The sequence below is a fragment of the Trichomycterus rosablanca genome, chromosome 1 (assembly GCF_030014385.1).
Source record: "Trichomycterus rosablanca isolate fTriRos1 chromosome 1, fTriRos1.hap1, whole genome shotgun sequence".
Lineage (NCBI taxonomy): Eukaryota > Metazoa > Chordata > Actinopteri > Siluriformes > Trichomycteridae > Trichomycterus > Trichomycterus rosablanca.
This window is the reverse complement of record NC_085988.1, coordinates 84,902,612-84,920,111: the sequence shown is the minus strand read 5'-3', so window position 1 is coordinate 84,920,111 and position 17,500 is coordinate 84,902,612. Positions and strand designations below refer to the sequence as shown.

General features: G+C 45.6%; 1 protein-coding gene across 1 annotated transcript in view; it reads left to right on the top strand.

Moving 5' to 3' along the window:
• gnai1 (guanine nucleotide binding protein (G protein), alpha inhibiting activity polypeptide 1) overlaps nucleotides 1-17,500 on the top strand; it is a 47,007-nt gene that overhangs the window by 5,365 nt on the left and 24,142 nt on the right. The window contains exons 2-4 of the mRNA XM_062996970.1: nucleotides 8,265-8,307; nucleotides 9,258-9,399; nucleotides 11,630-11,787. Coding sequence (XP_062853040.1) covers nucleotides 8,265-8,307; nucleotides 9,258-9,399; nucleotides 11,630-11,787 — 343 coding nt within the window. The remainder of the gene's footprint in view (nucleotides 1-8,264; nucleotides 8,308-9,257; nucleotides 9,400-11,629; nucleotides 11,788-17,500) is intronic.

The following is a 17,500-nucleotide window of genomic DNA, read 5'->3' as shown; positions in this document are numbered from 1 at the left end:
ACTACACACAGTACACTACACTATATCCACAGTACATTACACACAGTACACTACACTATATCCACAGTACACTACACACAGTACACTACACTATATCCACAGTACACTACACTCTATCCACAGTACACCACACACAGCACACTACACTATATCCACAGTACACTACACTCTATCCATAGTACACTACACACAGTACACTACACTATATCCACAGTACATTACACACAGTACACTACACTATATCCACAGTACACTACACACAGTACACTACACTCTATCCACAGTACACTACACACAGTACACTACACTATATCCACAGTACATTACACACAGTACACTACACTCTATCCACAGTACATTACACACAGTACACTACACTATATCCACAGTACACTACACACAGTACACTACACTCTATCCACAGTACACTACACACAGCACACTACACTATATCCACAGTACACTACACTCTATCCACACTACACTATATCCACAGTACACTACACTCTATCCACAGTACACCACACACAGCACACTACACTCTATCCACAGTACACTACACACAGTACACTACACTATATCCACAGTACACTACACACAGCACACTACACTATATCCACAGTACATTACACTCTATCCACAGTACACTATATCCACAGTACACTACACTCTATCCACAGTACACCACACACAGCACACTACACTCTATCCACAGTACACTACACACAGTACACTACACTCTATCCACAGTACACTACACACAGCACACTACACTATATCCACAGTACACTACACTCTATCCACACTACACTATATCCACAGTACACTACACTCTATCCACAGTACACCACACACAGCACACTACACTCTATCCACAGTACATTACACACAGTACACTACACTATATCCACAGTACACTACACACAGTACACTACACTCTATCCACAGTACACTACACACAGCACACTACACTATATCCACAGTACACTACACTCTATCCACACTACACTATATCCACAGTACACTACACTCTATCCACAGTACACCACACACAGCACACTACACTCTATCCACAGTACACTACACACAGCACACTACACTCTATCCACAGTACACTACACTATATCCACAGTACACTACACACAGCACACTACACTCTATCCACAGTACACTACACACAGTACACTACACCCAACACATAGTACAGTACACACACTACAGTACACTACACACAGTACACTACACCCAACACATAGTACAGTACACACACTACAGTACACTACACCCTACACACAGTACACTACACACAGTACACTACACTATATCCACAGTACACCACACAGTACACTACACTATATCCACAGTACACTACACACAGTACACTACACCCAACACATAGTACAGTACACACACTACAGTACACTACACTCTTATCTACAGTACACTACACACAATGCAGCACACACGCTATACCCCAAATACACATTACACTACACACTACAACAAAAACAACTCCCAACTTTTCCTGAAGTTAATTTGGAGACACACCCAGACTTTGTTTACGCTTATAAATGCACTATTTATGTTCATATTTATATAAATACAGAGTCAGATGACGTGACGTGTGTAAACACAAACCGGACGTTCACACTGGTAGTGATTCAGTCTTAAAAACGAGTGATCATAAGGCACATAAACCTAAGCGGTTAAGGTACAGGACCAGTAATCAGAAGATTGCTGGTTTAAGCCCACATCTGCCAGCTTGCCACTGCTGGGCCCTTATCTGTTGGGCATTCTTGTCTCCCAAAAACTTGAAAACTGGTGGAAACGTGGCCGGTTCTTTAAAAAGCACCAAAGTTCTAAGAAGCCTGAACAGAACCAGTTCGAGAACCTGCTGAAATGGGGTAACACAGATGTTTAATATGTACAGAGGAACACACTGTGCTCCCTGTGTTCCTCCACCATTTGCTCCAGCACTTTGAAAACAGTCGGATGTTCCTTCCTCAGACCGGGTTGTTGGTGGAACAGGAACAGGGCCTTCCCTAAACTGCTACAACGAAGCCGGCCACACTCGAGCGTACGTGGTCGTGATAACCACTGGAGCGCTCGCCCCCGTTACTGTACGAACATTGATGAGCATTTTTCAACCCGAAACCTCAAATCAAACCCACGAAACCTCGATTTCCCTTCGAACAAAAACACTCCGAGCGTAACGTCACATGTTTCAGCGAAACCGCAGCTACACCCCCGACTTCCTCCAGTCTGTTACTCAACCGGCCGAGGAAGTGGTGCGGCTCAGAATCGAACCCCAGTCAAGTTTGCTTGATTGTTTTAGTGCTGGAACGACAAAGCTAATGCTTCTTCAACAAAACGGAAGCTTAAAGCTCGCTAAATCTTTCAGCGCTGTGGCGATATTAGTGCATTTTGGGTGTTGCTAGCTGTACCATCAGCAGTTCTTCCAGTGAGATAGAACATGTATGCAGGAGGGAGCACGCTATACTTGTAGTGTTCCTCCAGCAATCATTCGTATTAGGACCGCAATAGCGGCTTATTTTTTCTTAATGCGTGCACCACCCACACGCTGAGTTGCGTTGCCTTGCGGTTGCCGTGCCGTGCGGTTGCCGTGCGGTTGCCGTGCGGTTCTTGAACACCACCAGGTGGTGGATTCTTCCTCCAGTGCTCATACCAACATCCAGCAGGAGTCGCTGTTGCAGTGGCCGTGAGGTGAAAGTCTATCCGACCTTCACTGCCGGACGCCCGTTTGCGCCTCCTGAGCGCCCGGCCGGGCCGGTAGCACGACTGTGATCTGTGATTGAGCTCTCTGCTCGTGTGTTTGTTTGCTACGCACGTCAGGCATTCAAATTTTTTGGGCAACACCATGCCAGGGATCTCTAAAGTTGGGTCCAGTCACCCTAGTGGTACACACACACACACACACACCTTCAGTGTGTGTATTCTAATGACCCGTAGCTGAGAGGAAAACAAGAAGGGATGAACTGTAAGATGATCGTAGTTTGGAACACGGATACACGGCCATCTCATTAAATATGGAACGCCGTCATACTGAGATGAACCCACACACACACACACACACACACACACACACGCTTCTGAATGACGTCAGTCTACCGCTAACCGCTGTCCAATCACTGATTTGATGTATTATGACACGTTTGCCTGTGACTATAGAAACACTCATCAGTGAGTTCAAGCTTGTAGTTTCCTACATTTTATCAGCTCCACTTACCATATAGAAGCACTTTGTAGTTCTACAATTACTGACTGTAGTCCATCTGTTTCTCTACATGCTTTGTTAGCCCCTTTCACCCTGTTCTTCAATGGTCAGGACCGCCACAGGACCGCCACAGAGCAGGTATTATTTAGGTGGTGGATGATTCTCAGCACTGCAGTGACACTGACATGGTGGTGGTGTGTTAGTGTGTGTTGTGCTGGTACGAGTGGAGTTTTAAACACCGTGTCCACTCACTGTCCACTCTATTAGACACTCCTACCTAGTCGGTCCACCTTGTAGATGTAAAGTCAGAGACGATCGATCATCTATTGCTGCTGTTTGAGTCGCTCATCTTCTAGACCTTCATCAGCGCTCACAGGACGCTGCACACGGGGCGCTGTTGGCTGGATATTTTTGTTTGGTGGACTATTCTTAGTCCAGCAGTGACGGTGAGGTGTTTAAAAACTCCACCACCATGTCAGTGTCACTGCAGTGCTGAGAATGATCCACCACCTAAATAATACCTGCTCTGTGGGGGTCCTGACCATTGAAGAACAGGGTGAAAGGGGCTAACAAAGCATGTAGAGAAACAGATGGACTACAGTCAGTAATTGTAGAACTGCAAAGTGCTTCTATATGGGTAAGTGGAGCTGATAAAATGGACAGTGAGTGTAGAAACAGGACACTTTATTAGGAACACCTAATAGACTCCTCCTCCTTTCTGTAACGATCCAATCAGCCGGTCATGTGACCACGTTTAAACGAGCTTTATAACAAGGACAGAAGAATCTGATCCGTGATTCTGGCACAGACCTGCCGGGATTTTCACCACAGCAGTATGTCAAGTATGCACACTATGGTGCAAAAAACATCCAGTGAGCGGCAGTCCTGCCTCCAAAACAGCCTTGTTGACGAGGGAGGGCATAGAAGGATAGCCAGACTGGTTTAAGATTTCGGGAAGGTTATGGAAACACGTGTGGTGGGAAGAAAAGCATCTCAGAGGTCACATGTCGAACCCTGACGGGGGATTGAACAACCCAAATCGAACGGGTTCCAATCTACAGTGGGAACAGCAGCTGATTGGACTAAATTGTCCGGTCTGACGGGTCAGAAACGGCCGCGAATGGCATCACGTTCTTGGCTGACGGGTGGAAACCTGCTGGCTTTTTCTCCTCTTTTAGCAAATTGGAATCGAGGTCAAGCCTGGTCAGGGTCATGGTGGGTCCAGTTCCACCTGGAAATACAAGTCGAACTAGTCGGCAATCCCTAACCCACCTCGTCAGGCACAAATAATAATGTCTGTGTAGTCTGAGATTCGAACCCGGCTCTCGGAGGCGGTGTGTTAGCGTAACGGAGCGCTGCGCCACCCCGGCGCCTCTGTCCTGGGTGGATGAATTTTTAATATCATGGCTTGTCTCGTCTATAATTCAGTGCTGATCACACAGTACCGCAGGCCGTGTGTGTGTCCGAATGTAATGACGCAGTGCTAATGTTCCTGACTACGTAGGACTCTGTAGGACATTAGCCACACACACACACGGCGGTTGAGAAAGTGATGGCTCACGTTCTTTGTGCTAGCGTAGGACCAGCGCACGCCTCCTCCGCCACTGAGAGCTTAAACGCGTACAGAGAAACATGATACGGTCAGTGAGACCAGACTGTAGGTGGTGCTGTTGCGCTCCATCACTGGAACTGCCAGGAATGAAGCGTTTACACCTAGTGACCGAATACACTTGAAGCAGTTATAAGGGCCTTGCTCAAGGGCCCAGCAGTTGACCAGTGATCTTCAGGGTCCTGTAGTTTCTTGTCCAGACTATCAGCCACAAATGTGAGCAACATCGATTTCCATCTTCTATCGCAGACGCCTCGGTCAGACACCAGACAAAGCAACCCTCCCGACCTCCCTCCCTCCCTCAGACGCAGCCAGGTCTGCCTGTTTGACTCCTGGTCCGGTCGATAGCACCTCCTGCGATTCAAATTTAAGAGCTGGAGATCTTTGCGGTGGTGAGACCGCTCCCAGCCGTACACATGCTGTCATCTTTTGACTGAACGGGCACAAATTCCCACACGCAGACACACTTTAAAGTCTGGTGAGAAGCTTCTCAGAAGAGCGGCTGCTGTTCCAGCTGAATAGATCATTCATTTTGAAAAGAGACGTCCAACAAGCTTAAGGTCAGGCGTCCAGATACTTTTGGCCATATCGTTTATTGTGGTATTTGAGACGCAGCAGATCTGCTCCATGTGCTGCTTGATACGACACGCTGTACCCATGTGTGTGTGTGTAACACCAGTGACGCAATCACACTGAATAGTTGGTTGAAGGTCTCACACACACACACACACACACACACACACACATGCAGGTTGAGTCTTGCTGAGGGACGCCGTGTTGCACGTACTGACCTGTTGAACGTCAGCCAATCCTAACAAGCCCAAATCAGACCATCTTCAGAGCATTCATCACCGCCATCAACAACCAATCACAGAACAGGAACGTTCACACACACGGCTGCGTTTCTGGGTTCCAATCTCAGCAGTGATTGAACCGTCGGGGCTGGAACGCTCGGCAGGGTTTCAGTTCCCTCTCGACCTTCGCTAATTTCCTTCAACCATCCAGAACGTTTCGGAAGCGTCCTCGTGCCATCCAGCGCGGTCTGTGTAATGAGACGCAGCCTTTCAGCTTTAGTGCTGCCAGCCGAAGGTTCTTGGATTGAACCAAACTAACTAATTGATCGGAGACAACGTTAGCGTAGTTAGCAAGTTAGCTTAGCATGCAGGTGAGAGCAAACTCCAGCTCCCAACTTGTGTGGTTTTGTCATCTGATGAGGATGGAATCGACTCGGAACAGCGAGGTCGTGCTGCACCATCCTGATCAGAAAATCGCCGTCCATCAAATCTGCCCCTCGTACGTGGGTTCTTTTCCATCACAGTCTGTTCAGTGCAGCAAATGTCCACATCCATGTCCGTATTATCATTTGGATTAGAAGTTCCCCCTCCCTTGCACCTATAACAGCCTCCACTCCTCCGGACAGGCTTTCTACAAGATTTCCTGCACCCACTACGGTCGTGTTGGACTAGAAGGCCTGGTTTAAGCCTGCCGACGTCTGGCTGTCGCTGTTGGGTCCTTGAGCAAGGTCCTCGGCTCTCTGAGTGGTGCCGCAGTGGAGAATTTAAGCTTCTGGGTTCGATTCTCGGCTTTGTTATCGGCCAGGAAGGTCAGATAGATGTTCTCTTCAGTCCTGCTGCATCATCGACTCCTTCTCCCTGATTGAGGTGCCCACATGACTAGTTGGGTATTTGCTCCTGTAGAGATGTGGTTAGCGCATGAGTTGGGTGCTTGCCTGCAGCCCTTTTCGGACGGTCATGGTGTCATGTTAAACCATCCCATGGGCCAGTGTGAGTAAGTGAAGAGCCGAAAGAGTCGACTCCTAAATGATTCTATCAAAGTGACTCCCAACTCCTGTGTTGCTTCTTACTTCATTATTAGGGATGTAACGATACACTCTACCCACGATACGATGCGATTCACGATTACTGGGTTCACTGTACGTTTTTTTCCCTGATTTTTTTTAAAACTGAAATTGATAAAGTTTCCTTTTATTATTTCTCTTGAAAAAAGAAAAAATCCTGTATTTGTGCTGATCTTTTATTTATCTTAATAATTAATGTCCTTTTATTTCTGAGATAGGTACAAACTAGAGATGGGACGATCGATCGGCTACGAATCGGTATCGGCCGATTTTTAATCAAAATATGCTATCGGCGATCGGCCGATATTTCCTAAAAGTAGCCGATCCGATGGTGTGATATATAAAGATCATGTTCAGTTAACAGCTCAGTGGATTGATCCAGACTTTGAGCTACAAAGCACCAACCATCACATCACCATTCATCAACCATCGTACAGAAACCATCGTGAAAGCTCTTCATGACCTAAAATAACATCATTAACGTTGTGCATCACACATACGATGTAATTTTGCTGATTGTAATATTTACTTTAAAAAGATAATTCAACCCGGTCACATCTGAGTGGATTCTATCAGCACGTTATATAAACTCCTGGTTCACTTTGGTAAATCGTAAGCGGTTCTTACTTGTGATGTAGATGAGAACAGAAAACGTTACAGAGCCAATCAGAGGCAAAAGTTTATTCATTACCAAATTCGTTAGTTCAGGATCATCTGCTGAACTTTTAGCTCCTTAGACGGAACGAGTCTGACTCGGTTACAGATCTGTGGTAATATCAGTTTAATGAAGCTTTTTAATGTAAGAGAGTCACACAGAATGTTGTGTAGTAGCTGGTGTTTATTTAAAACCACCACATTTAATTAATAACAGTAAACACGGAGAGATAACTAAGAAGAGAAACTTACGCTTCGCGAAAAATGAATCGACTCGTGAATCACTTTAAGCGATACAGTGAACAGATCATTTCTCTTAAAGGCACAAACTATGCCAAACAATTTTGAATTAAGCCCAATTTGGCTGAAAAACCCCCGAATCTGGCAACCAGACGTATAGCACCAGTGACGTCGACCAGGCGAGGTGTATAGCGCCGGCGCCTCTGCTGTTTAAAGTGAATATCCATTCATTTTACATGCCAAATCGATTTGAATCGTGGAATTTTTGACTCGATTATTACCCGTCTGGTGGTGCATCGTTACATCCCTATTTATTATATAAACGTTTTGTGATTAAAAAGGTGCACCGGGTCAAAGTTCAGTTTATATTCTCACCTGTACGTGTGTGTTGGTGATTTCGGCTTCATCTATTCAGGTTCTATTCACAGTGTGAGTGGGAGGCATTGTTAAGCTAACGACTCCTCCCACAGGAGCTCAATCATGTTCTCTCTGCTCATCATATCCATCCTAATGATCGTGTTCAGGTGTTTCAGACAGTGCTAACACCCTTCTGGCAAAGGTTTAGGGAAGGCCCTTTCCCGTGTTCTGTGCACAAAGCGAGCTTACTGAACAGCTCTGGGATTCATTGGAATGTTGACCGTGACTTTCTTTGTTTCTGTGTCTCTCAGGTGCTGGAGAATCTGGGAAGAGTACGATCGTGAAGCAGATGAAGTAAGTTCCTTCCCAAGCGGCTGTTACACGATTAACACCAGCGCTGACATTTCAAGCTCGCGGGGGTCGAATCTCCGCTTGCCTATGCAGACTGTGATCGGCTGGTCTGGGGGAGGGAACTGCTGCAGTTACGACCTCTGCTGGCCGATCGATGGCGCTGCACCTAGACGGGGGACAATGGGGATCAGTGCGTGACTCTCCGTGCACGATACGGGTCTCCATATGAACCCGCCTGGTGCAGGTGGAGAGAAACGGTCGGTACTGGACACGACCCTTCTCGATCAGGAGTGGAGGTCTGCAGCAGGAGAGGTGAAATACGATCTGGGAATTGGGTATGACTAAATTGATAGGAAAATTGGGGGGGATATACACATGAAATCAGTGTGATCTGGGTGTGGTTTTAATCTGTTTTCTCGACCAATTAGATCTTATTTCTTTCTCTAAGTCCAAGGTCTGCAGCGACAACTCTTCTCTGGTCGGTCCTAACCGTGATCAGACACGTGTAGAACATGACCCATTGTGGTACAGCCTTATTTTTTTGTTAATTCATCACTTAGTTTTGGCATGCTCGCGTTTTTTCCATAGCAACCAAGGGATGAGTTGTCGCTGAACCCTTGGGAGACATTTCAACAAACTGTACATAGCTAAGCAGCTAAGGTACTGAAATGTTGACCGAAAGGTTGCTGGTTCAAACCCCACCCCCTCCACCACCATCACCAATGATCCCACTGTTGGGACCCTAAACCAGGCCCTTAACTCTCAATGTCCTACACCGACATTCCTTTTTATTTACTTCTATTAGGTAAAAATTACTCTCGCCGTGGTTCGGTGGAGTCCTAGAAATCTTAGAGTCTGAAAAATGGCTTTGTAGGCCAAACACAAGCAGTAAATCCTTCTCTCTCTCTCTCTCTCTCTCTCTCTCTCTCTCTCTCTCTCTCTCTGTGTGTCAGAATCATCCACGAGGCCGGATACTCCGAGGAGGAATGCAAGCAGTACAAAGCCGTGGTCTACAGCAACACCATCCAGTCCATCATCGCCATCATCCGCGCCATGGGCCGCCTCAAGATCGACTTCAGGGACCCAGCCCGAGCGGTGAGGAGAACGTTAAAGCCCGGGTTCCATCTCGGACAGGAATCCAGGGTGGAGCTGCTGTCCAGAGGGGACCTGCGGTTATCTCCGTTATCTGAGAGCTAGAGATGAAGAGGTGGTTTTATCGGGAGAGTGTAGGTGGTGCAGGATGCTCAGGGGCTTCAGAAGCAGATGGTTTAGTTCCTCTGAGTCACTCGGGGAAGGGTTCTGCTCAGCTCACTGCTTCATTTCACAAAATAAATTATTTCTAAGCACAATTCTATTTATTCATGATTTCCTGTCTGAATGGTGTCCAGGCTTGAGATCGTGTCCTACAGGTTCCTGGGCTTGACTTCTCGACTAGTAGGTTCCTGTCCTAGAGGTTACCAGGCTCATCTTCCTAGCTGAAGATTGTCCTGCACTTGAGGTCCTGTCCTACAGGTTCCTGGGCTAGATTCCCCAGCTGATGGGTATTTGGGATTAAGGTCTTGACCTACAGAGCCTGGGCTCGACTCCCTAATTGACGTGTGCCCAGGCTTGTGGTCCTGTCCAATAGATTACTAGGCTTCTCCTAGAGGTTATGGGGCTCATCTTTCTAGCTAAAGAGTGTCCTGGTTTGAAGTTCTGTCTGATAGATCCTTGGGCTCGACCTACTAGCCGAAGGGTTCTTGTTATACAGGTTCCTGTGCTTGGTTTTCCAACAGTTCTGGTGCTTGAGGTCCTGTCCTAGAGGTTACCAGGCTCATCTTCCTTGTTGAAGATTGTCCTGGGCTTGAGGTCCTGTCCTACAGGTTCCTGGGCTCAACTTCCTAGCTGAAGGGTGTCTGGGATTAAGGTCTTGACCTACAGAGCCTGGGCTCGACTTCCTAATTGACGGGTGCCCAGGAATGGGGTCCTGTAGGTTCCTGGGCTTGACTCCCCAGCCAAGGGACTCCTGGATTTTGAGGTCCTGTCCTAGAGGTTACCGGACTCATCTTCCTAGCTGAAGGGTTACCAGGCTTGAGGTCCTGTCCAATAGATCCCTGGGCCGGACTCCCTATTTAAACGGGGCTCATGGGCTTGAGGTCCCGTCCTACTAGTTCCTTGGCTTGACTTCCTTGTTGCAGGGTGCCTCAATCCAAGGTCCTGTTGTACAAGTTCTGGGCTTGAATTTCCAGAGTGTCCTTGCTTGAGGTCCTGTCATATAGATTCCTGGGCTTGACTTCCTTGCTGAAGGGTGCCTCAATCTGGGGTCCTGTCCCATAGGTTCCTTGGCTTGATTTCCTAGCTGAAGGGTGTCTGGGATTGAGGTCTTGTCTTACAGAGCCTGGGCTCGACTCCCTAATTGACGGGTGCCCAGGCTTGAGGTCCTGTCCTATAGATTCCTGGGCTTCTCCTAGAGGTTATGGGGCTTGTTGGTTTTTTTTTTGTTGGTGCTTCAATCTAGGGTCCTGTTGTACAAGTTCTGGGCTTGAACCTCCAGCTGAAGGATGCCTAGGCTTGAGGTCCTGTCCTATTGATTCCTGGGCTCGACTCCCCAGCTGAAGGATGCCTCAATCTGAGGTCCTGTCCTATAGGTTCCTTGCCTTGACTCCCCATTAAAACGGTGCTCCTGGGCTTAAGGTCCTGTCCTATAGGTTCTCTGGCTTGACTTCCTCGTTGCAAGGTGCCTCAATCCAAGGTCCTGTTGTACAAGTTCTAGGCTTGAACTTCTTCCAGTTGAAGGATGCCCAGGCTTGAGGTCCTGTCCTACAGGTTCCTGGGCTCGACTCCCCAGCCGAAGGGTGCCTCAATCTGAGGTCCTGTCCTATAGATTCCTTAGCTCGTCCTCCTATCTGAAGGGTTCCTCGATCTAAGGTTCTGTCCTTCAAGTTCTTGGCTTGAATTTCCAGCTGAAGGGTGCCTAAATCTGTGGTCCTGCTCTATAGGTTCCTGGGCTATCCTACCAATTCTCAGGCTCGACTTCCTAGCTGATGGGTGCCTCAATCCGTAGAGCTTCCCGGGTTTGAAGGGTGTCTGGGATCGAGGCCCTATCCTCCTGGTTCCCAGACTTGACTTTCTAGCTGAAGCGTGCCCAGGCTTGAGGTCCTACTGATGTCAAATTTTGATGTTAAGGTGTCTTTGGCCCAAGGCTCAACACTAAGTCCTGTCTAAGTCAGTATATAAAGGTTCCTCTTGCCCTGAAGCTCAACAGCAGACCCTAAGTAAGAGTTATACGCATAAATAATTGCTTGTGCTGTGTGTGTGTGTGTGTGTGTGTGTGTGTGTGTATCAGGACGATGCCCGGCAGTTGTTCGTGTTGGCCGGCAGTGCTGAGGAGGGCTTCATGACGACGGAGCTGGCCGGAGTGATAAAGCGTCTGTGGAAGGACGAAGGAGTGCAGGCCTGCTTCAGCCGCTCCAGAGAGTACCAGCTCAACGACTCCGCCGCCTAGTGAGTCAAGACTGAACCACAGGGCTGCAAAGAGCCGAGTGATGAGGCTCAGCTGTAGAGGAATGTAGGAGTGAACGGGTGTATCAGTGTTTGTACTGGTGCTGAGTGTTATTAGTCTCCGATTCCCTTCAGCACACACACACACACACACACACACACACACACACACACACACACACACACGCACGCGTTTCACATGTAACAAAACACAGAGAAAACAACACGCTGTGTGTGCATCTGTAAGGTGAATAATAACAGTGATTGGTCACTCTGTGTGTGTGTGCGCGCATGTGTGTGTATGTGCAAGGTGAGTAGTAACAGGGATTGGTCACTCGTGTGTGTGTGTGTGTGTGTGTGTGTGTGTGTGTGTGTGTGTGTACATCTGTAATGTATATGGTATTAGTGATTGGTCACTCGTGTTTGTGTGTGTGTGTGTGTGTGTGTGTACATCTGTAATGTATATGGTATTAGTGATTGGTCACTCGTGTGTGTGTGTGTGTGTGTGTGTACATCTGTAATGTATATGGTATTAGTGATTGGTCACTCGTGTGTGTGTGTGTGTGTGTGTGTGTACATCTGTAATGTATATGGTATTAGTGATTGGTCACTCGTGTGTGTGTGTGTGTGTGTGTGTGTGTGTGTACATCTGTAATGTATATGGTATTAGTGATTGGTCACTCGTGTGTGTGTGTGTGTGTGTGTGTGTGTACATCTGTAATGTATATGGTATTAGTGATTGGTCACTCGTGTGTGTGTGTGTGTGTGTGTGTACATCTGTAATGTATATGGTATTAGTGATTGGTCACTCGTGTGTGTGTGTGTGTGTGTACATCTGTAATGTATATGGTATTAGTGATTGGTCACTCGTGTGTGTGTGTGTGTGTGTGTGTGTGCATCTGTAATGTATATGGTATTAGTGATTGGTCACTCGTGTGTGTGTGTGTGTGTGTGTGTGTACATCTGTAATGTATATGGTATTAGTGATTGGTCACTCGTGTGTGTGTGTGTGTGTGTGTGTGTGTGCATCTGTAATGTATATGGTATTAGTGATTGGTCACTCGTGTTTGTGTGTGTGTGTGTGTGTGTGTGTGTGTACATCTGTAATGTATATGGTATTAGTGATTGGTCACTCGTGTGTGTGTGTGTGTGTGTGTGTGTGTGTGTGTGTACATCTGTAATGTATATGGTATTAGTGATTGGTCACTCGTGTGTGTGTGTGTGTGTGTGTGTGTGTACATCTGTAATGTATATGGTATTAGTGATTGGTCACTCGTGTGTGTGTGTGTGTGTGTGTGTGTGTGTGTACATCTGTAATGTATATGGTATTAGTGATTGGTCACTCGTGTGTGTGTGTGTGTGTGTGTGTGTACATCTGTAATGTATATGGTATTAGTGATTGGTCACTCGTGTGTGTGTGTGTGTGTGTGTACATCTGTAATGTATATGGTATTAGTGATTGGTCACTCGTGTGTGTGTGTGTGTGTGTGTGTGTGTGCATCTGTAATGTATATGGTATTAGTGATTGGTCACTCGTGTGTGTGTGTGTGTGTGTGTGTGTGTACATCTGTAATGTATATGGTATTAGTGATTGGTCACTCGTGTGTGTGTGTGTGTGTGTGTGTGTGTACATCTGTAATGTATATGGTATTAGTGATTGGTCACTCGTGTGTGTGTGTGTGTGTGTGTGTGTACATCTGTAATGTATATGGTATTAGTGATTGGTCACTCGTGTGTGTGTGTGTGTGTACATCTGTAATGTATATGGTATTAGTGATTGGTCACTCGTGTGTGTGTGTGTGTGTGTGTGTGTGTGTGTGCATCTGTAATGTATATGGTATTAGTGATTGGTCACTCGTGTGTGTGTGTGTGTGTGTGTGTGTACATCTGTAATGTATATGGTATTAGTGATTGGTCACTCGTGTGTGTGTGTGTGTGTGTGTGTGTGTGTGCATCTGTAATGTATATGGTATTAGTGATTGGTCACTCGTGTGTGTGTGTGTGTGTGTGTGTGTACATCTGTAATGTATATGGTATTAGTGATTGGTCACTCGTGTGTGTGTGTGTGTGTGTGTGTGTGCATCTGTAATGTATATGGTATTAGTGATTGGTCACTCGTGTGTGTGTGTGTGTGTGTGTGTGTGTGTGTACATCTGTAATGTATATGGTATTAGTGATTGGTCACTCGTGTTTGTGTGTGTGTGTGTGTGTGTGTGTGTACATCTGTAATGTATATGGTATTAGTGATTGGTCACTCGTGTGTGTGTGTGTGTGTGTGTGTGTGCATCTGTAATGTATATGGTATTAGTGATTGGTCACTCGTGTGTGTGTGTGTGTGTGTGTACATCTGTAATGTATATGGTATTAGTGATTGGTCACTCGTGTTTGTGTGTGTGTGTGTGTGTGTGTACATCTGTAATGTATATGGTATTAGTGATTGGTCACTCGTGTTTGTGTGTGTGTGTGTGTGTGTGTGTGTACATCTGTAATGTATATGGTATTAGTGATTGGTCACTCGTGTGTGTGTGTGTGTGTGTGTGTGTGTGTACATCTGTAATGTATATGGTATTAGTGATTGGTCACTCGTGTGTGTGTGTGTGTGTGTGTGTGTGCATCTGTAATGTATATGGTATTAGTGATTGGTCACTCGTGTGTGTGTGTGTGTGTGTGTACATCTGTAATGTATATGGTATTAGTGATTGGTCACTCGTGTTTGTGTGTGTGTGTGTGTGTGTGTACATCTGTAATGTATATGGTATTAGTGATTGGTCACTCGTGTTTGTGTGTGTGTGTGTGTGTGTGTGTGTACATCTGTAATGTATATGGTATTAGTGATTGGTCACTCGTGTGTGTGTGTGTGTGTGTGTGTGTGTGTACATCTGTAATGTATATGGTATTAGTGATTGGTCACTCGTGTGTGTGTGTGTGTGTGTGTGTGTGCATCTGTAATGTATATGGTATTAGTGATTGGTCACTCGTGTTTGTGTGTGTGTGTGTGTACATCTGTAATGTATATGGTATTAGTGATTGGTCACTCGTGTGTGTGTGTGTGTGTGTGTGTGTACATCTGTAATGTATATGGTATTAGTGATTGGTCACTCGTGTTTGTGTGTGTGTGTGTGTACATCTGTAATGTATATGGTATTAGTGATTGGTCACTCGTGTGTGTGTGTGTGTGTGTGTACATCTGTAATGTATATGGTATTAGTGATTGGTCACTCGTGTTTGTGTGTGTGTGTGTGTGTGTGTACATCTGTAATGTATATGGTATTAGTGATTGGTCACTCGTGTTTGTGTGTGTGTGTGTGCGTGTGTGTGTGTGTACATCTGTAATGTATATGGTATTAGTGATTGGTCACTCGTGTGTGTGTGTGTGTGTGTGTGTGTGTGTACATCTGTAATGTATATGGTATTAGTGATTGGTCACTCGTGTGTGTGTGTGTGTGTGTGTGTGTGTGTGCATCTGTAATGTATATGGTATTAGTGATTGGTCACTCGTGTGTGTGTGTGTGTGTGTGTGTGTACATCTGTAATGTATATGGTATTAGTGATTGGTCACTCGTGTGTGTGTGTGTGTGTGTGTGTGTGTGTGTGTACATCTGTAATGTATATGGTATTAGTGATTGGTCACTCGTGTGTGTGTGTGTGTGTGTGTGTGTGTACATCTGTAATGTATATGGTATTAGTGATTGGTCACTCGTGTGTGTGTGTGTGTGTGTGTACATCTGTAATGTATATGGTATTAGTGATTGGTCACTCGTGTGTGTGTGTGTGTGTGTACATCTGTAATGTATATGGTATTAGTGATTGGTCACTCGTGTGTGTGTGTGTGTGTGTGTGTGTACATCTGTAATGTATATGGTATTAGTGATTGGTCACTCGTGTGTGTGTGTGTGTGTGTGTGTGTGTGTGTGTACATCTGTAATGTATATGGTATTAGTGATTGGTCACTCGTGTGTGTGTGTGTGTGTGTGTGTGTACATCTGTAATGTATATGGTATTAGTGATTGGTCACTCGTGTGTGTGTGTGTGTGTGTGTGTGTGTACATCTGTAATGTATATGGTATTAGTGATTGGTCACTCGTGTGTGTGTGTGTGTGTGTGTGTGTGTGCATCTGTAATGTATATGGTATTAGTGATTGGTCACTCGTGTGTGTGTGTGTGTGTGTGTGTGTGTGTGTGTACATCTGTAATGTATATGGTATTAGTGATTGGTCACTCGTGTGTGTGTGTGTGTGTGTGTGTGTGTGTACATCTGTAATGTATATGGTATTAGTGATTGGTCACTCGTGTGTGTGTGTGTGTGTGTGTGTGTGTACATCTGTAATGTATATGGTATTAGTGATTGGTCACTCGTGTGTGTGTGTGTGTGTACATCTGTAATGTATATGGTATTAGTGATTGGTCACTCGTGTGTGTGTGTGTGTGTGTGTGTGTGTGTGTGCATCTGTAATGTATATGGTATTAGTGATTGGTCACTCGTGTGTGTGTGTGTGTGTGTGTGTGTACATCTGTAATGTATATGGTATTAGTGATTGGTCACTCGTGTGTGTGTGTGTGTGTGTGTGTGTGTGTGCATCTGTAATGTATATGGTATTAGTGATTGGTCACTCGTGTGTGTGTGTGTGTGTGTGTGTGTACATCTGTAATGTATATGGTATTAGTGATTGGTCACTCGTGTGTGTGTGTGTGTGTGTGTGTGTGCATCTGTAATGTATATGGTATTAGTGATTGGTCACTCGTGTGTGTGTGTGTGTACATCTGTAATGTATATGGTATTAGTGATTGGTCACTCGTGTGTGTGTGTGTGTGTGTGTGTGTACATCTGTAATGTATATGGTATTAGTGATTGGTCACTCGTGTTTGTGTGTGTGTGTGTGTGTGTGTGTACATCTGTAATGTATATGGTATTAGTGATTGGTCACTCGTGTTTGTGTGTGTGTGTGTGTGTGTACATCTGTAATGTATATGGTATTAGTGATTGGTCACTCGTGTGTGTGTGTGTGTGTGTGTGTACATCTGTAATGTATATGGTATTAGTGATTGGTCACTCGTGTGTGTGTGTGTGTGTGTGTGTGTGCATCTGTAATGTATATGGTATTAGTGATTGGTCACTCGTGTGTGTGTGTGTGTGTGTGTACATCTGTAATGTATATGGTATTAGTGATTGGTCACTCGTGTTTGTGTGTGTGTGTGTGTGTGTGTGTGTGTACATCTGTAATGTATATGGTATTAGTGATTGGTCACTCGTGTTTGTGTGTGTGCGTGTGTGTGTGTGTACATCTGTAATGTATATGGTATTAGTGATTGGTCACTCGTGTGTGTGTGTGTGTGTGTGTGTGTGTGTACATCTGTAATGTATATGGTATTAGTGATTGGTCACTCGTGTGTGTGTGTGTGTGTGTGTGTGTGTGTGCATCTGTAATGTATATGGTATTAGTGATTGGTCACTCGTGTGTGTGTGTGTGTGTGTGTGTGTGTGTGCATCTGTAATGTATATGGTATTAGTCAGAGCCGTAGATAGAGAGAGTTGCGACACTCCTTGATCTCGCCGCTACGCGGTCACGTGGTTCATGTAACCCTCAATAGTTCCAAACAAACTCGGCGCTGTCATGTCCTCAAATGGGACAGGCAGCAGTAAATGAAATATTAAACGGCAAATAATAAACATTTGTACAATTTCTGGGTATTTTCAACTGCGTTTACATTTACTGCA